The 20,749-nt window shown below is 41.2% G+C and overlaps 1 protein-coding gene across 4 annotated transcripts in view; it reads right to left on the minus strand.

Moving 5' to 3' along the window:
- The window catches only part of ssbp2a (single stranded DNA binding protein 2a), a 72,588-nt gene that overhangs the window by 11,901 nt on the left and 39,938 nt on the right, over positions 1 to 20,749 (minus strand). For 3 of the 4 annotated variants that reach the window (XM_069523872.1, XM_069523871.1, XM_020101060.2), the window contains 3 exons: positions 17,255 to 17,327; positions 14,078 to 14,139; positions 13,699 to 13,783 (listed from right to left, as the gene is read on the minus strand). Coding sequence is in view for 1 of the 4 variants with exons in the window: in XM_020101060.2 (XP_019956619.1) it covers positions 13,699 to 13,783; positions 14,078 to 14,139; positions 17,255 to 17,327 (220 nt within the window). In the remaining 3 variants the exon portion in view is untranslated. Of the gene's footprint in view, positions 1 to 5,022; positions 5,151 to 13,698; positions 13,784 to 14,077; positions 14,140 to 17,254; positions 17,328 to 20,749 lie in introns of those variants that run through there. The other variant, XM_069523873.1, reaches the window with a different exon arrangement.

Below are 20,749 nucleotides of genomic sequence, written 5' to 3' on the forward strand. Positions count from 1 at the left end.
GAATGTAACTGTCAACACTGACTGCTCAATGAGTCTTGGCACATTAGTTTAAACACAAGTAAGTACCGCTGCTAATATTCATAGGAGGAAATTATGTTGGCAGAGTCAGTCCCATCTTTTAAGTCCCTTCTTAAAACACACTCTGCTCTCCTGTTGTTTGTTTACTTTAATGATGATGATTAACATTATTTTACAGAAACATTTTACCGGCCTTTTTTTATCTGACCTTTTAATTTTTATTTTGTCTTCCTTATTGTAAAGCACTTTGAAAACAGCCATATAAATAAAGTTTCTTATTTAATACTGCACTTGACCTTTTTTTTGTGAAAAAAATAAGTACAATAGAAAATGTAATAATAAGTACACAAGTTAAGTTAGAGCAGGTCAGGAAATAAAAGCACTCCTCTGAATGCCATCCAAACTGTCTGACCTCTTCTTTAAGCTCAACGTTCGTCTCTTATTGTCTGTTTCAGAGTTTTGCTCCCTCCCCCTTGATTTGCTGTGTTCTTCTCCGTTGTTGTCGTCTTCACAGAGACGCCAGAAAGACTTGTAAGATTTTGAAAACAGACGATCAATCTGTCTGTCTACGAGTCATTGACCTGTTGAACATTTTGCTCTTCGTGGCTCGATGTGAACTGAGATCCCTTTAGTCACAGTCACTGGTGTTGTGACCATGAGGTGTTTGTGATGAAACCTGAGACAGTGGAACAGCCGCAGCTTGTCCTCAAGATGAACACTTGCATCTCCTGGCAAACTCATTGTTCTGCATGAATTATTCAAACCAACAGGAGAACGCTACATCGAGACTTACACATTGAGACTTACAGTACATTCTGTCTTCCACTTAATGAAGACAGAATGAAGGGGTAAAAGGAGGTAGAAAAGAAAAGTAGATCCTGATTTCCAGGTTTTAAAGACTAATATAGACAAAAGAGTGTCTTGTCCCATATTGACTACAGTCATATTTGTAATGATAGTCTTTTTTCAGCATTTTACTCAAACAGTCCCCATATAAAACTATATTTGAATTCACTTGATCTAGGTTTTTATTTAGATTTTTACCAAATTGTACACACTAAACATGTCTTTTAAAATCTTTTTAATCAAGACCCATGAATTAGTCTAAAGGAAACCAAGGAAAACTTTGAATAACCTTGCAATGTTAAAGATTGTGGAAAAAAAGTCTTGGTTCCCCTCTTTGTTTCAGATCCACAACAGGATTTAAATACTAAATTCTTCCCTGACCCACATCGCATTTGTTTTTGTGTCATCTTGCTCACAAACAAACCATCGAACAAACCACACAGGGGCGAAAACATGAGCTCTTTGTTGGAGATAATAAGAGAATTGGTCAAACTGTGTCAGTAAATCAATCAAACTGTGTGACACCATCAATTTGACCTCATGTGAGTTTGAGGTGAAGTTGACTGAGTGCAGGTTTCGATGTGTGAGGTAAGAAAGTAAGAAAACCTCAACCAAACTTCTGTCATCAACGTGCTCCAGACATGACACACTTGACTGATATACAACAGCGCTGCTTTGTCTTACCCAGCATCCTCAGCTTTACATGACTGTGGAGCCAGTGCTGAAAAGAGAGTCGACTCATTAACAACGAGAAGAAAATTGCGAAGAACACATTTTATGTAAAGTAATAAAAACATGCTGTGCGCTCCTGGAGAAAACACGAAAAGAGCTGAAGGAGCCATAGACATTTAAATGTATTGCAATTTCACTACTTTGCAACCTAATCAGACTTTGAGCATACTGCATTCACACTACACTAATCCCATCAGACTAAAGGGCTCAGTAATACTTAATGAGATAACTCACAAACTCTTTTATCCCTATATGTTTACTGATTGTGTTCCTCGCTAATGTGTGTGCATAATGCATGCATACGTACATCGTGTGTGTGTGTGTGTGTGTGTGTGTGTCTGTGTGTGTGTGAAGGCGGGGAGCCATTTTCATTCAATACTTCAGAGACTGAGAGACCCTCAGAGATGCGTGCGTGGAATCTCAAAAGGCTGTCTGTGTCCATCTCCTCCCTCTCTCACTGTCTGTTTATCTCTCTCGCTCTCTCTGTTGCTTCTTACAAAAATCAACTCTGTCTCTCTCTCAAAGGATAGCGATGCAATATTCTATATTTTTTCTTACTGTCAACATGAAAAAAACAACAAACTGAGTGCCACTCAGTAGAGCGTAAACCTCTGGTAAGGCCCAACAGTCTCCTTTACCTCAATCAAACTGAATTTCAGATATCATAGATATCAGTCCTGTAGATAGGCCTGATTTATGCTCCTTTGTCCGCATCCATTTCATTACATTCATTTGTTCATTTGACAGGGACAATGCTCATTATTCAACAGATAAATGACTGTAAATGAGCCAGAGTTAGCTCAAAAGGCTAATTTTCATCTGTTGTCCCAGGTCAGTTTTTAAAATGGAAACCTAAAATTAAATACAATGACTTGTTGTAGTCAACACATTCAAGCAATATAAATAGACAACAATTCAGAAAGGTACAATTCACAACAATAAGTAACAACACAACATATGAGGCACAGCAGGTAAAAACCAACAAAGACAAACAGGCAGCAAAGGTCAGGAGTCTAATGTGCACATATCTGATTATCAATAAGGCATTTCTTCAGCTGACGATAAGTATTTACTTCTTGTTCTTTAGATGCTGTGACAGAAAAGGTGACTCAAAGCATTTCTTCAAGTGGGAATGATACAGTCCCCTCTTACCTACTGTTGAGTGACTGCTCTTTACAGATGTCTTCAGTGAAGGCTGAGCAGTGTGGTGTAATATCTTATTAACTAAACAAAGCATTTACCAACTTAAAAGTCTGTGTTTTTAAAATTTGACAGCCGCCTGTGGGTTTCTGATCTAAAACCTTAAGAGTGCGTTCATATAAAGTTTCAAGTGGCTTCATTGTAGATTTGTTAGCCTGTGCCCAGCTTGTGCAACAATACGTCAAATGTGGAATAATCGTGGCATTGTCAAATCACAAATCTAACAATACTTAAATTAGATAGTCTGCTCAATAATTTGTTGCGTAATCCTGCTCGCAAACAAACCAATCCACAAACAAACCAGCGGACAGGGGTGATAACATGACCTCTGTGGTGGAGGTAACAATGAATTTACCCCACAAATATTATCATAATGTGCATCAAACACCTTTTTTCTCCATTGCAAACCAAAAAACTAAGAACATTATTTGTATTTAGTTACAATGAACATGCAGTATTTCCCTGGCAAGAGTTGTCTGATCAACCGTCCAAGAGTTTACCAGCAGAACATCCTTACATTTCTAAGCTGGACCACAGAATGTTTGACCGTTTTGATATAAACAATGACAGAGTATTAGAAGTGACAGAAGGACAGAGCAGCGAGAGCCCTCAGTAAAAATGTACATCTTGAGTTGCAATCTTTACTCTGGTTGTCTTCACAGAGCTGTTGGGTGGGGCCAGTGGGGGGGTTTGAAGGGGTTACCACTGAGTGTCAGGGCCACCCGCTGAACAACAGGATCTACAAATGACACACCACACAGGAAGGAACTGCTCCTCCTCCCTCTCCCTCTTTCCAGCTCCCTCCATCCTCTCAAATGCCATTAGTCCACTTCCTGAACACACACGCACACACAGACACACACGCATACAAGCACACACACACACACACACACACACACACACACACACACACACACACACACATAGATTTGTACTTCTGACTTTGTGAGGACACTCACTAACATAATGCATTCCCCACATGCTTATTCTTGAACCTAATCCTAATCTTTACCCCAAAACCAAATCTTAAACCTCTCTATTTTGCCCGCTCAAACTGTCTCTCTCTCTTGCTCACACACATGCACACACACACGCGCACATGCACATTAACATGCACATTTAAGTTTAAGTGGAAACACAATAGGGAAATTGATTTCTACATTAGTGTGTACGCACACACTAAAACTTTGTTGTCTGTCAGTCAATGTCAACAACATGTTTATGTCTATACACTAAGACCTTTAAGTAAGAAGGACGCAGGGAAACCAGTAAAAGAGAAGACGTGTGTTTTAGCAGCACAGAGATGAGAATGTGTGTGTGCTCCTTATGAACATATATTATTCACAGTCTCCCGTGGCGACCACAGACGGATCAACTAGCACCACTGTCCAACCCTGAGCCAGGCTCACTTTTTAATTTCAAGGCAGATAGTTTTAAAATCACCCTCTGGCATTCAAAGCTCACATCTTAACCAAAACACACCAACACTGCAGCGGGGGGAAAACACTCTCTCTGTGAAACTCAGATCTCAGCTGTTTGACTTGAATCAAGCTGGGTCTTGGTTTTGTGGTTCTAACACTCGACTCAACAGCAGTGTAATTAAAGAGTGTATTTGTCAACCAAATTGCACATAAAAAACATAGACTGTATATAAAGTTGGATGATATGACAGCTCCCAAAAGTGAAGCCAAATCATTTAGATCGCCTCCTGCTGAGAAGCACAGGTACTAACCCCCACCTCCTCCTTGTTTGTAGATGGGACATGGACCAAACTAAAAAGTAAAAGAACACTTCGAGTCATTTTAGGTAGTTCTCATTTGTGAATGAATTACTAACAAGTCTGCTTTAACAAAACTGAACAAACAAAAGTGAACATCACCCGTTTTTAACCTTTACTGTCTTCAGGAGGAAAGACTGGGCTGAGACCTGATGGCCACAGAGAGTGTAAGAGAGACTGTATTACTAGTGTTGGTCTTTTCACTGTTGACAGTTGACAGAAAAACATAGCTGATGTTCTGAGAACATGCTGGCGAAATCTCCACATGCTAAGATGGAGCAAGTCAGGGTCAAACATCATAGACATTAGTGTCACCAAGACAAGTTTTCAATCTTTTCAATCTTCATCACAATATCCTATACAGCACCATTCCCATGTTACCTGGTAATCACCTGTAAGGTTTATGACCAGGTAAGATGGCAGCACAACACTAATTTACTTTGCCTCACCCGGTGATTACAGTTAGGGAGATATCAGCTTCACAGGGGGGTCCATGTATTTCCTTTATCACCGATTATCGACCCCCGTAGACATCTCTGCAGTTGTATAATAAGTGAGCTGGAGCCGCGAGCTGATGCACTGTCAGATACACGTACAGAGCTGAAAATGATAGTTGCTGTGGTGCGGGAGGCATACTTCTATCTCACGTGGTTCAACGACACCAGGGCAGATAAGAGAGATGGACTGAACACTGAGAAGAGGAGAGGGACGAGAGACACGGAGGAAGATTTAAAAAACGCAGCTTGAAATGAAGATGAGAACATATCCCGGTATTTTCCATCTCGCAGATCGATACGAGGTAGAATAGAATATTGACTATTGATTGAGAATATCGATCCACCTGAAATCCAGACATTTTCCTGATCTTTTACACAGAATAGTGATGCTTTTATTTTGCAACTGCATTAATTAAAGAGGAGATTGGAATTAGACACAAAAAGTAATCAATCCAAGCTCACAGGAAGAAACTGCGAGAAGTCACATTCAGTGTCTCATCTCCTTCTAGTGCTGGAGGGCCAGAGGCAGGAGACGGAGACAGATAAGGGATATGGGTGGGTACTACAGCAAAAAATACAGGGAGGTTAGTTGGGGTCAAAGAGAAAATGTGCCAGTCTGATTGTGTCAGCATTCTCTCTCTGCCCTCCTGCTCTGCCTCCGCAGTCCCACCACCACTTCCACACTTCAATCTCTGGCTCGTTCCCAATAATCCCTTTCACACACACAACCTGTAAGGGTACTGCTGTGTAAACGTTAACGGCAGTTCCACAACTTTCCTAGTTAATGGGTCAGGAAAGAAGGGATATTAAAGTGCAACTTCCCCCCTTAGTTTTGGCTGAGGTGTCTCGACCTGGAAATTCACAAAGTGCCTTTAAAATGCAGTGCTAGGAGGCGGGGCTAAGAAACATCACATACCCCCCCCCGGACGCTGGTGGAGGGAATGCACTCCTTTGATTAGAGGCAGTTAACTTTTTAAGAGACGTCAGAAGCAGTGAATTCTAAACGTTGGTCCTGCAAAGTCCGAGACAGTTTGAAACACTCAGTGGTGTTATGAACCACGTTCAACACGTAAATGTAGATATGTTTATTTTATAACTTTGGTAATAAATGTGATTTTAGAACCAGCTTAATGTATGTTATCAAAGAACAGTCATGCAATTTAGTTTACAGCAGTATTACTTTAAAGTAGACAGAGTCAAATGTGCAAAAAATGACTTCACCAGAAATATTCTAGAAGATTTCTGTGTGATGCTGATGTGGCTCCTTCACTCTAACTGTTACAGACACATAAATATGCTTCTGACTTAGCCCCAGTATTTTCAAAATCAATAATAATAAGTGCAGTCATGCTAGAAATGACTCTCCTGTATCGTATACAACTCTGTTTGAGCTTGTTCTTGTTCCAACACCCTCGTGTCTCTCCCTGCCCTCAGTTAACCTCTCTCCTCCACTCTGCACCACGCCCTCGTCTTTGCCCCGGCCCAGCAAGGCGTGCATATGTTAACATCACGTAAACACTCCGCCTCAGCGTGTCCAAACACGCATGTGACATGACTCAGCGCAACAGGCTACTGGAAAACACATTCCTCCGAGACCGGAGGGCTGAGCTCGCAACAGGCCAACAAAAGAGGAAGGAAGATGATAAGAGACTTAAAGGAGAATGCAGTAGGACAGAGAGCAGGGACCGAGAGGAATGAAGAGGAGGAAAAATACTGATGTGAAACAGTGGCAATGAAGCAGTGGAGAAAAAAGCATACAAACAAACATAGAACTGGCTTTAAGCAGCAGCTCAGTGTTTACAGTCACTGAAATGTCCCTTGTTTATTTTTTCTGTTGGAGAACATGACAATCATTTCCATCTCTGCTCAACCTATATGGAAATCCCTGCTCTGCTTCTCCTTTCCATCCACCTTCCCTGAGCTTACTCTTCATTGCCATGGCAATGATGTTACAGTGAGTCACCTCCACATCTCCCTCCTCCTCAACACTGCCAAGAAGGAACATGGGAGTGTGTGCGAGAGAGAGGGAGAGAGAGGGAGAAGTTGCGAGCGCTGTTTCCCTGGAAACAGACTGGGGGTCTCCCCAACCCCCATTGGTTCTCAACTGGTTGGAATCAGCTTGTTACCCACAATGCTTGGAGCCAACAGAGTCTCTGTTTCTAGGTTGTCTCTGTCCTCTCTGTTCAGCTCTGAGTCTTTACACTGCTTACACACACACACACACAAGCACGCGAACAGGTTTGCATTTCAGGCCTTCACAGATGCGGCTCTTTGGGGCCGATGTCAGTATCGATATTAGGGAGTAAAAAACTTCTCATACCAACAGTATTGAGAAATGGTTTGAAATGATATTTTTCCAGGACTGTACTCTTACAAATCTACCTGTATCAGCAGGAAATGAATGTCAACTCATAATGATGTATGCTAATAGTTAAAACTGTATTATTATTTTATTTTTGCACTATTTGTTTTGTATCACTGCAGGATCCATATCAACATCTGGTAAAGGCACTGACATTGCAATTTAGCCTTTCAGCTTTTTACTTTTGTATGAATGTTGATTAATATACATTAATATGCATTGTCACTTTTCAAATAGAGAACTTTTTCTGCTTCTCTGAACATATGTGATGCACTTTTCAATATGTGTTGTATTATTTCCTAATTAATAAAAGTAATGCTTAAAAATTGCCAGCCTGCAGGCACCATAGTGAAATAGTTTAGGGAACTGATAATCAGTGTACAATGAGTTCCAGTAAGTGGTGCAACTATCTTCTGAAGCTTTATGCAGCTGCATGTAATTGCGACAATATGTTACAGACACTTGGAGAAAAAACAAGATATAGATGGTTCAGCTCAGGTTAGAAAAGTTTTGCTGGGAAATGAACTGGTGGGGCTTGTTAGGAGGCAGCTCTGCCCGAGACGACAACTTCAGGGGAAAGAAGGTCCCATAGTCAATAACATGGCTGCAGGGATGTCAGGATGTGAAGGCAAAATATTTATTTGATTTGATGTGGGCTCTGGATAGTGGTTTTCAATGCAATTATTTCATGTAGAAAAGATCTCTAATTGAAAAAGAAAATGCAAGAAGTCTTTAAATTGGATCATTTTGTGTGAAAGAGACTGGAAACACAAAAACAAGTTGATTAAACCTTTTAGATTATGAAACAATAATTAGATCATCTTGTGTGCAAAATGGAAAAAAGAGATAGAGTCTATTTTCCAGGGAGCGTGAATGAGATCTGTGAATTTCTTTGTACTCTTCTGGTTACATTTTGATATTTCCTGGGTATTCAGAAAAAGTTTCTGGAGAAAAGCTTGAGCAGTGCTGCTGTCATTGCAGTCTTGTAGAGAAATTAAACATAAATAATGAACAATTTAAACATTATAGCATTTTCTATTGCAACTCTCCGCCAGCACTGCATTATTACATTTGCAGAACACGAACTTACAGAAAACAACCAGAAGTAGTTGTACAGACCAGTTTTATGAATAAAACTGCACTTTCACAAAAGAAAAAAAAAAAAAAAACACATCCATAGTCAAACAACTGAATGAGCCCCCTTCTGTTTAGTGTCACGCTGCACACACTGCACAGTACATGTTTCTCTCTGCAGAAAGGAGCTGTTTTCAGTTAAACCCCAGAGTCACCACACCTTCATGTCCTCCAGCCTCACCCCCACACACCCACACACAACACAGTGCATTATCTTTCCACACACTGACAGTGCATCAGGACCTAAATGAATAAAGCAGCCGTGTGTCTTTATCACTTATTTATAAACAGGTGTATCCTTTTAGCTGCACAATGAAGACAGAATGTGTGTTTTGCTGTTAAATTGGCCGTCGTGAATACGTTTGCAGAGCGAGCGAGTGTGAATGTGATATCAGGCCACGTGAGACAGAGCTTTTTTATCAAAGGGGGTTGCTCATGGCACTGCCTCTTGATCTCTTCTTCCCCTCTAACTGCCATGTGCCTGCTATCTCCCACAGAGATGCCACACGATGATACCAGCCTGACTCCCTGCGTTGTAATACTGCAGCCTGTCCACGGTGCATTTTATGTTCGCTGCTCACCCTCCAGTTCATCCATCTGTCAACCCCTTTGTTTCTTTTAACTAAATCAGCCAGCAGATAGTTTTTTTTCTTTGCAGTTTTACAAATGTTTGCCAAGTAATAAAATCTGTGATCTGTGGAGGATAAATAAACCTGACAACTTTAATGAGAGCATTAAAACCATAAGACAGAAAAAAATACTGTACACTATCACATCCTTCTCTGTTTTTAAACTTTTTCATCAAAGCTAGATGTAGTATTGTAGTGTACTTAGTAGAGCATGTACCTCTGCTAGGGCGGAATGGACACTATATCACTATTGTAAATACATGCATTAAGATCACATATATACCATGTGTACAGGAATTAAACACAGGCAGAATATCCATTCTCTGATTTAGTTGAAAGGTATATTGTTACCACACAGTAACTGATCATCTCCCTAATTTGATTCACTTAATCTGGATCATTATCCAGATCTGCAAAAAAATCTCCCATCTTCACTGATATTAGCATTCTCGCTTTTTTTCATCAATATCGCTGCATTCGTTTTTGAGGAATTCACAAAAATGTGGAAACACACTAACTTGCAATGATAAAGAAAAAATCCACCACTTATCCCGATCTGCAGCAAAATTCAATGGGTTCTTTTCTGTCCCATCCCACATCCTTCAACCAAACGTGTAGTAATAGCAGTTGTGTTATGCTGCCGACAAACAGACAAACAAACAAACAAACAGACAGGGGTAAAGCTATTACAACATAATCCTGAATCTATCCCTTAATCTACATCCACACCTAAATTTACTGGGTTGTTCTCAGGCTCCATCCTTCCACCAGGTTTGGTGAACATAGGATTAGTTTACATTATGGCCATTAGTTGATTTAAAAAAAAAAGATTAGGTGTTTTCTTTCTTGTACGTCAAAGTAAATATATTTTTTTATAGGGTCTGGATTATTTTTGATGAGTTTTCTTCTGAAGTTGAGAGATTTCAGCGCACATGTACACGTCGTTTCTTTGGGTGCAGTGCAGTGAGCTTTCTTGGCCAATGTACATTAAATGAACCAAACCATTACTCAATATCAAATGATAATCATTAGTTGCATCATGATCATGAAGTAAAACCATTTGACGATTTTGGATAGTTTGTTTTCTTTACTTGGCAGCACATACGTTCTCTGAATTTTACGCAATGTAGAAAAAATCCACCAGCTTGTCAGAGTGTCTGCTCTGCGTGTGAGGCTGCACGCTTGACTGATTCTGCATGTGTCCCCATTTCCCTAATATTTGTCTTCTTGCTTTCTGGATGACTTAATAACAGTCGCGCTCTCCTCTCTGAGAATCCATACACACAGCGAGGAGACAAACGTCTATGTGATGAGGGTTACTGTGCATCTTCAGGCTTTTACAAACATTCACAACCACTTTTTAGCTGACATATTTTCTGTCACAGTGATTTTTCAACCACCATCTTACTTACAGTTAACAAGCACGTTCTTATCAGGAGGCTGCACAGCTCAACCAGTACGACTGTTTGGCGCTGATGACCTCCAGATCTCAGGACTCAGGTATCGCTCACTCTGGGGGTTGTTTTTTTGTTTTTTTTGCATCACTTCTCCACAAACTCCCCAAAGGTTTCAAACTCGTCAGTCCCTCTATAGCACCAGTCTGCCTCCAGAATAATTCACACTTTGAACACATACAGTTTATTTCTTGTAATTAATCCGCTCAGTGTGTCACACACAAATACTCAATCATGCACCGTCGAACTTTGAGACATTAGCATTTCAATTAAATTGACCTTTTTTTAGGCAGACTTAAATGTCACAGTGTAGTCAAGGTAATGCTGCTAATGCCGAGTTGTTTCCACAAGTAGTACAAGCTGTTTCACGCTGGTTTGATTCTTTCTTGCTCGGCTTTAATTTGCTCATAGTTGTTAAAGATCACAACATTTTTGTGGAAAAAAGAAAATTCTGCCAGTAGAGAAAATACAGCATTTTTCCAAAAAGAATCAGTTTAAAACATATAATTACAACCACATTTCTCTCCATTTTAGTAATAATGTGAATACATTCAAGTTAGTGTTTATACTTTTTCACCCTCGCCACGATCAGGAAAAGCCTGAAATGACCTGAGTGACTCAATGTTGATTCTGAAAAGTGAGAGCCGCCGACTTCTGTCTCTAATAAGGCCATTTCCGGGTCAAGCATAAGAGTTTAAAAATAACTTGATTTTATGACTGCGTGGCCTCTTGCAAATGGAAACTGCTCATTGAGTATCAAGAACACAATTTACAAAGCACTTAACAGAACTGTAAACGGTCTTTCTGATGCCTGAAAAGCCTCGTCTGAGGATGAAAATCAATAACTTGGCATCCCACTTTGTTCATCAGCCTTTTCTTTCTTTCCCTTTTAACATTAGATGGGTATATTAATGTCCTTGAAGACTATCCACAGACAGTAGAATGTAGTGATATGATAGAGACACATAAAGAACACAACCACATGCAAAACATCGTAAAGAGACTTAATGGAGAGACTATTTTAAATCAGAAAGCAAACTGTATCTACAGTTCAACCTGGGAGAGGCGAACACATCCAGTCCAACGCCTTGTCACAATCCCATCAATTATCCCAGGAAAGAGGAAACACAAAGATGACGCCAACGAGCTCCTGCGTGTCCCCGGCATTAATTAGGACTTTACTCAGTAATTAGCTATCTGAAAATAATTACCATCAAAATGTCTGATTAAAATCTCCATCAGTCTCAAAGTCAGGAGACTTGAAGAGAGCGACGCGGGCAATGACTTACGGCGCGCCTTTTTTTCCAACCAAGTCCACCGCAGTTGTCCCCTCATTTTGGTTTAATTGAGTGGCAGAAATGTGGGTAGTATACCTCTGATTGGATCTGAGAAGCAGCGCGGCGTTGCAACAGTTGATTGAAAGTGACCTTGGTCTAATTACAATTGGTCTAATTAGAATTCTCTGATTACATCCCAGCAGGAAAAGGAGGAATAAAACATTTCTCGTGGCGTTAAGATACATTCGGGATGATTTCTGAATTGAATTGATTCTGATCAGATAAGAAGGAACAAGATAACTATGTTGTCATTTTGGGAACAATTGAAAATGATGGATGCAGATGTGTTCCATTCGTTCTTTTTGGTGTCGGGACGTGTTTCGATCTAATAGATTCAGACAGAAATGTCCAACTGTCTGTCCCTCTTTTTGACTCTTTCCCTCCTTCTCTCCATCTCCAAGTTCTCCATGTTTTTTCCTCTCTTTGTCTGTCTCTCAGGTCTGAGGTCGAGCTGCCCTCCAGCTCCCTTTTCGTCGGAGCTAGGATGACATCATCCCATAACTGCCTCGTCCTCGGAGTGCCTATTCATCACCCTGATCATCATCGCCCGCATCAGCAGCATCACCTGCGTATGCACACGCATACAGACACACACACGTACACAAGCACACACACTTCTACTGCAAGAAGAGAGGAGAGAAAACACTGGTTCTGCAGTATTGCAAGCCTAAAGGAAAGAGCTGGAGAACCGCAGAGAGGGAGAGAGACCGGAGGAGGGACGATCCTGCTGGTGTAGGCAGAAACCCCTGACCTGTGCACTTCCAACAATACATCTCAATAAACCACAGAACAGGCGAAACTGATGAGTCAGACTTCAGGCTACAGTGGGAAAACAACAATATAACGAGCAGGAGAGACAGAGAGAGAAAAAAAACTTCCCAGTCTCCCCCCAACTCCAGCTCACGCCGCTTCACAACTTCCCATAAGCGCCACACTTCCTCTCTTTTAGTCAACGGTTAATCTGAAACTTCATGCGCTCTGGCACTGCTCGCTGTATTCCGGTTACAGGGATGGTGCATGACTGAATCAATGTCCGATGTGTGGGAATTACAACAGGAAAGTGGAGCCACACTGAGCAATAAACAATGTTTCCACCACACGGGCCACTGTGCTCGCCTGCTCGCTCTCCAGCCTGATGCTCACAATACTTTATATACATATATATGTGTGTGTGTATGTGTGTGTGTGTGCTGCAGTGCTCTGGTAGAATATAACCAGCAGGTAAATATTTAAAGAGTACATTCTCTCCTCTTCTTTATCTGAATGACACAACAAGCGCTCATTTCAGAAACCCTTCCGAGATTAAACCAGTTTGTAAGTTGTGGTCATATCATAACCACAGAGTTCAGTTTATTGATCTGGGTTTAGACACTGCTAAAAGTTGGGGTATCAAAAAGTCTCATCCTTATGGTCTATCTGCACCTAAACCCTTGTCATTGTGACTGGTGGTTAACACTGTAATCACAAGAGGAGAAACAGCAAAACGATAAGCTACAATGATTCTTCATTCAAACTCACTAGATGCAGATCTTATTTGGAATCTATATATTTAAATTGATTTAATCATAATGATACACTGACTTATTTCATATTATCATATCTGATACTGTTTTATATCCATTCATTTGATATTCAACAATTTCATGTGTGTTAATCGAAGAGGTTCCATATTTCCACAATAAGTGACGACAGCTATTTCATTGTAAACTCACATAGTCATGAAAGGCCTTGGCCTCACTGGAGTGTTCACACGTGTCTCTTCTCTCCGGAGCTGCACAGTACAGGTCCCAGAAAACACTATGACAAACACAGAGGCATTCGCACAATTAGCAGAACTATGACAAACGAGAAACACTGAAGAACACGACAGATAAAAATAAATGTTCATTTTAGAGGCAGGATAATCCAGCATCAAGGGCACGAGTATGATTCTATTATCAATATTGCAATAGATGACTGAAGGTGTTTTGTGTGTTAAGATTTGGGAACAGAGCAGGAGGAGGGAGAAAGATTCATTCAATGGTGTCAGTGATGAAGAACAGCAAGTGGAGGAATGTAAGTCGAATCATGAGACAACACAGAAACACTCACCACCACCACGAGTGGAGGAACCCCGGAGGTTCTCCTAATGTGATGTTCTTCTCCCATCGGATCTACACGAGAAAGAGAGTGCGAATGAGATGCTTCAGAAACATATTGAGTCTTAAAAACATCTGAATTATCTGCTCTTTACAACTGGAGAGAGTGCAAGGGAATTCCTATAATACACGCCATTATGTAATTATACCATGGATTCATAAGTGGATAAGTGAGTCTATGTGTGTCTAAAAGCTTGTCGATTCACAACTACATGACAATGAGCGTGTGTGTGTGTGTGTGTGTGTGTGTACAGTGTCTGAGGTCAGAGAGATGTTCCAGCCCGAGGAGCCCAATCAAACCTTTGTACAACCCACACACCCTTCGGTCGGCTCCTCGCCCACACTATCTGTCCTTGTGCTTCCACTGCACTTCATTATTCAAACTTCCCTTCTTTATGGTCTTCCTTAAAACTCCTAAAACACATACAGTACTTTATATTTATTCTTTACGGTTGTATTTACAAAATTTCTCCATTTATTTTCCTTTTCTTTTACACCTGTGGGCTGCCACTTTAGGAAAGCGACTGTCCAGTCGCTTAGCAACCATACATGTCAAGCCTGTGTAGGATGGTTTCTTTCTTTCTTTTTGTTTCAAACCAAAAGCAAAACTTTACCTTCATTACACTGTTTTTTTACTTTTTGTATTTTCTAATTCGAGCTGTGAACATTGCTTCCTAAACATTATTTTGTGTGGCTAAAGGTTACATTTAAAAACCCCTTCACACATAGCTCTGTGAAGTATTTACTCAAAGCTGTATTCTGTCCTTCATCGGAGTTTTCATCAGAGTCCAGGACGTCCAAGCTCCTGAACTGAGTTTATGACTTTTTTTCTTGTAACATAAAGAAGGAAATATTAAAAGTACAAAAAAGCTTGACAGGAGCAGCAACAGTAACAATTAGCATTTATCAGTTTCAACAATGAGTTTCAGCTTAAGTTAATAAATAGGACACAAGCCCCCGCTGAAACAAGTGGTGTGTGTGTGTGTGTGTGTGTGTGTGTGTGTGTGTGTGTGTGTGCGTGCGTTGGGGGGGTTTCCAGACACAGTTTGACCATGACGATCACTTTGGTTGAAGCATTCTGATGCATTAACACCTTGGTCAAGGTCAGTGACTAACACAAGCGAGTGCTGACGTCACCGCAGCAGGGACAATTTATGTTTGCACACAATGTCACAGTGTGAGCAGCAGCTGTGAGCAGCAGTCAGACTGTAGTGCTGTCAGACTGTGATGCCTCGTCTGCCTCTTCTCTCTATAAACACACTTACATCACTCATTTATCTTCCTTTGTTCAAGTCATCTCGTGTCCATCTTATTTAATTTCCCCTGCTGAAATGTTTCATATGGGTGAAAGAATAATACGGATGAACCACCTGCACTGTTGGCAGTGGGAACCAGCACTAAAATAACAGGAAAAAGTGAATCAGCGCACTTTCAATCAGACCGTCCTGACCTCAGCTACGGATCAGACACAGTGACTTTTAGAAGGAATGTCTAGCTTTGAAGTCTTTTCAGTTTTTTTGAGGGGGGGAATCAGGAACTGCCGTCTCTTTGTTTATCCGACATGTTCTCATTAGCTTTGCAGTTCTCTTGAAGACATTGCTTAACATGAAACATTATAGGCACTTTCCACACACTATAGTAGAGATGGATTGACTCTGTGGTACAAATGTTGCAGAATGGGCATGACATTTAATTGGCTGCAGCCGAGTCTGAACACGATTGCAGACAGTTCAGGTCAGGACACTTTTTAGCGAGCGCTTTTATCCCCGCTTCATCTGGAAAGCGTCGAAGAAATAGCCCTGACTGTGCCCGCATATCCCGTCTTCTTGTGGTCTGCGATCCTGGGAGGTTCATTCATTTACCTTCACTTCAGTGAGACGCCTTCAGCGTGATTACTGGCAGATGTGGGCTGTGTGTTGCAGAGGTTGCTCTCATTGCACCGAGAACAGATTTTTAAAAAAGCTCCGTCTTCAGAGTTTTCTTTCAAGCCACACCAATATTTTAACCTTCTGATGTTACGGTTAAAATGTATTTATGTTATCGCTGTAGGAGCCATCGCTTTAGTTTGACAGCTTCTTGTTTCCTCCTCTCCTGAGCTGTCTGTCTGTGATTTGTTATTTGCGTTCATGTATTTGTGTCTGATTTGAGACTTGTCTTTCTGGGCTCTTGTCTCTTGAGCCTGAGGATAGACTGTACACAGATATGCTTGATATAAATTGGATAACAGGCCTTTAAAGCCATGTTTTTGCTATTCCAACAAGAGCTACATTATAGCTTAATGCTGCGTGCACGTGTGGTACTTATACAAGTGTGTGTGTATACGTCTGCATGTGTATTGTATACAAGAAGCTCTGTTTATACTTGTTGCGCTCTTAGCTAATGCGTTCCCACACTTGAACATGACACCGCCTATCCTTTTCATCTCTCACATCCGCGGAAGAGCGAGCAAGTGATATGACAGAGGAGAGGAACAGAGGTGTGTGTGTTTGTGTGTGTGCGTGCAGAAACACTAAGTTAGAGTGATGAGCATTGGTGCCAGCTGATGATGTAACCTTTTCCATCCCCCTCTCTTTGTTCTCCTCTTCTGGCCAATGCACAACAAGCCTCCAGCCACTGTCTTCCACATTGTAATTTACCGTCATTTAAAGCGAAGCACCAGAATCAACTAACCTCCTTTTCACCCCGTCACCTTTTTACCTCTGCTGAATTACAGTGAAGACAAGCTCGCGGCTCGGGGGGGGGCAGCGGAGAGATAGATCGAGAAAGCGACGGAGTGGAGAGATCGCAGAGAGAGAAAGAAGAGAAATGAGAAAAAAAGAGGACAGGAAAAAGATTGAGGGAGATCGACAGAGATGCCGAGCAGAGATGATGTCAGTGAAAGACGTCAGCTCCAGGTGGAGCATAACTCTCCCTGTGCTCCGGCTCCAGTCCCACTAAACATAACACTCATGTTTAAAAGCTTGTTTGCTCCCACTAACCTCTTGGCTCAGCACTGTACAGCCAGGCTACTTCAATGCTGCACTTACTGGACACAGTGTATGAGGGTAAAGACCACCCCTCACAGAGGACCCATGAAGCACTGTACATGACCTGTGCTCTCTGGCCCACAAACAAATACTGCATGACTTACCTCTGAGAGGAAGGTCTGTGCTGACTTCTGTGCCCCTACATGCAGCAGGTACTCGTAAACATACAGAGCTAACCTGCACAGAAACATAAAGAACAGAGAGGAGGGTCAGTGGGTTCATTCAGATCCAGACAGTCAACAACGGATGTTATGTCAGAAAATTAAACGTTAAATAAGAAAAGTGGATGAAATCAGATGCACAATATGAAGGAGTGACAAAATTTTTACATAAAGCACGTGACTTGAGCCACGAGGGGTCTCTCCATCAAACACAATCACAAAAGTTATAGTTTGACAACATCCTGAAGCAGCGTGGGATCGTGAGTTGTTTTCACCACCATTGCAGATGAATCCATGATCCATTACGAGTGACTAATACAAACACTGGAAGGAAACTAACTAGCTGATTGGCTAACTGGCTAGCATTGAGTTTTTTCTTAGTCGTGCGTAGTTTGCCTGAGGAGCAGATCGAGACAGGTAAAGCCACTGGTGAAGTGGATAAGTCCAAGTCAACTAAATATTTAACATAGGTCTAGTTTTTTTTAGACATTTTAATCCAGAATTGTTGCATTATATCTTTAAATATTGTGCATTCACCTCACACATCTCCAGAATTGAACTTTTTCAACACTTTAATTCATCAATAAAAACTTCCTGACCATCTCTGTCCAACTGCGGGGTAAGAACTGTTTTTGGACCATTCCACCTCCTACTTCATATTTAAAATAAATCTATACCTAAAAGGGAGTTTCTCTCAGGATCACCTAAAAATAAAGATGAAGGCGCCCATGCGTGGATACGAATTGCCAATCAGCCCCAGGATGTAGTGATGTGAGACGGGATGAGATGTCACAGTCTGTTACAGATCTCATGAGAAACAGAAATTCAAACTTCAGCTTAGGAGCGCTAGTCATCTCCCAAATGCCTGGAAGAAACAACAGGGCACCCTTTAAAGACAACTGAAATTCACCCAGCGGTATGCTTGATCAAAAAAACACCTGTATGAGGAAGAAACAACACGGGAGCGTCCTTTGTGTGACTACACTGTGGAACACCTCACCGTCATGCTTCAGGATCTCTGCGGAGTTCCTCTCATCGCTTTCATCGCAGTATGAATTCATTACAGGCTTGATTTATTAATCAATTCCCCTCCAAGTGCGTCTGTGCTGGTACCAACAAAAACTTGGGTGGGGGGGTAAGGGGTTCACTGGTCTATAAATACTAGAAAGACTCTGATCCACATGAGATCAATAGCTGATCACGCTCTGATGGGCACCCTGTAGATTCAGTCTACAACATACAGGGCTGTGACTATGCAGCTTTCTATTTAACACCGAGGGCAAACAACATGTTCATTTTTGTCTGATCCTCACATTTCCACTAAAACACAATATTAACCAGGTTGGGGGCTGATTGGTTTGATTTGTAAGGTGCTCAACAGAGAAAAAAAAATGTCTTAGTGTTTTTATATCCCTGAGACGTGCTGTATAATAATATAATAATGTACTTAGCTATAAATGCATGCTCAATTAAAGGCTGGTGTAGTGAGATATAATGGGACCTCAAGTATGTTAATTTAGCAAATTGTTGAGTGAATTATTCAATACATTTTTCATTGACTGTTAAAGTTAGAAACCGGTGAAAATACCCATAATTTATAAGCTCAGTGACAAAGTAGTGGCTCAGTGTTACCAAATGACCCAAAAGATATGAAAAATACACCATTTACTCTTTAAAATGACAAAGGTCAGAATCACTTCGTCACATTCATGTATCTGGAAGAAATGCATGTGTGGAATTTATGCAAAATAGATGACATTAAATCATTACAACAGTTTCTACCCTGTTAATCTGCAAATTGATACAATGAGATATGATGCAGGTACAAAAAACAACAGGTTAATCATGACACAGCCCAGGCTTTTCTGTGTATGTGAGTGTCTCTCTACATGTCGATGATATGTGCATTGCCGCAGCAAGAAAGATGGTCACGCCGGGACAGCTGCTGTCCTGGAGCCCCCCTGAAAGGTGGTAACGGGCGACTGCAGCCCGTCCAGACTCCTCTTATGACGAGGTAAAAATAAACTCCCCAGACGGCCCTGTCTGCCTGTCTGAGGATGATGGACTGCATACCTTTCTGCTCCGCACACAGGTACGCTACACCCCCCCATACCTCTCCTCTATCTCTCTTCTTCATCACCTTCATCCTCAGTCTCCTACTCCCTCTCTCTCATGCCTTTTGTCTCACCTGCGCTGATTTCCTCATGCATTTTTGTTGAAGGGGCCATGTTTGTTAAATGACGAGAGAATGAAGGGAACCACGTCCTCTCTACCCCCCCCCCCCCCCCCCCCCCCCCCCCTCTCTCTCCATGCCACCCATGGCCTGGCAGTAATGTTTAACCAAAGAGATAGAGACAGAGTGTTTCACAGGGACAGCGCTAAAGGAACAATGAGAGGCTTGACAAAACTCTTGACACCTCGACAACTGAACATGAATAAAAGATGCTCTCATTTTTTTCCCAGGCACTGTACTACACAGAACGTCTCTAGAAACAAACTTGTTGAGTCGCTCTGTTCTTTCGTTGTTTATATTACGCCCCGTTTAAATCTTTGATGTTTTTACGTCAGCTACAGCAGCATCATTTCAGTGATACTGAAAGATCTCGTGCAATCAGATATCAGAAGTAACGAAGTGCAAATACATCACCACTGTACTTTAGGAGATTTTTCTGGTATCGGTTCTTTCCTTGAGCATTTTCCAACAACTTTTTACTTTTGCTCCCTACAATTTAAATCAAGTATCTGTTCTCTCTAGTACTCCTCACATTTACAAATGGATGAGGCAATAACACAGAAAAGACGGCTGCCTGTTGTATCTATCAGTGCATCAAGCACAACATATGTAACACGTGTAAAAGACGTGCAAAGATGAAACAGATGAGATGGAGAAGCGAAAAAGAAACGCAGTGCAGTGTCCGAGAAGGAAGAAAGTGAAGAATCAGCAAACATCTCTGATAACGTGAAGGGCGGAGCAGAGCAACAAAACATTCCTTATCCCCGGCTTTATTCTAATCAAGAATACTTACTTACAGTTCCTCCTGGACAAATGCTCATGCTCATAAACCTATTCTTGCTTTAACTCATGTTTTTTCTTTTTTTATTTGAAGAGGTTCAAAATATATAAAATTGTATTAATGTCTCAATTTGCTTTGCCCAGATACTGCCAGTAAAAATGTTCTTCTTTTCAGAGCCTGTACTTTTATACTTTTAATCCAGTAAAGTGGTTTAATCAGTACATTTATACTTTTACTTGAGTCTTTTCAACACAAATATCTGTACTTCTACTCAAGTAAAGAATGTGTGTAATTTTTGCCACCTCTGTCTGTGATGATGAGGCCAATTGGATGCATTGGACAAATGAATTGTATCAGTGGGAATGAAGAGATGAAAGCTTGTCCTCAGCAGACACTGGCCTGTATCCAGTCAGCCATGTATTAC

This window comes from Paralichthys olivaceus, chromosome 4 (assembly GCF_024713975.1).
Source record: "Paralichthys olivaceus isolate ysfri-2021 chromosome 4, ASM2471397v2, whole genome shotgun sequence".
In the NCBI taxonomy this organism is placed as follows: domain Eukaryota; kingdom Metazoa; phylum Chordata; class Actinopteri; order Pleuronectiformes; family Paralichthyidae; genus Paralichthys; species Paralichthys olivaceus.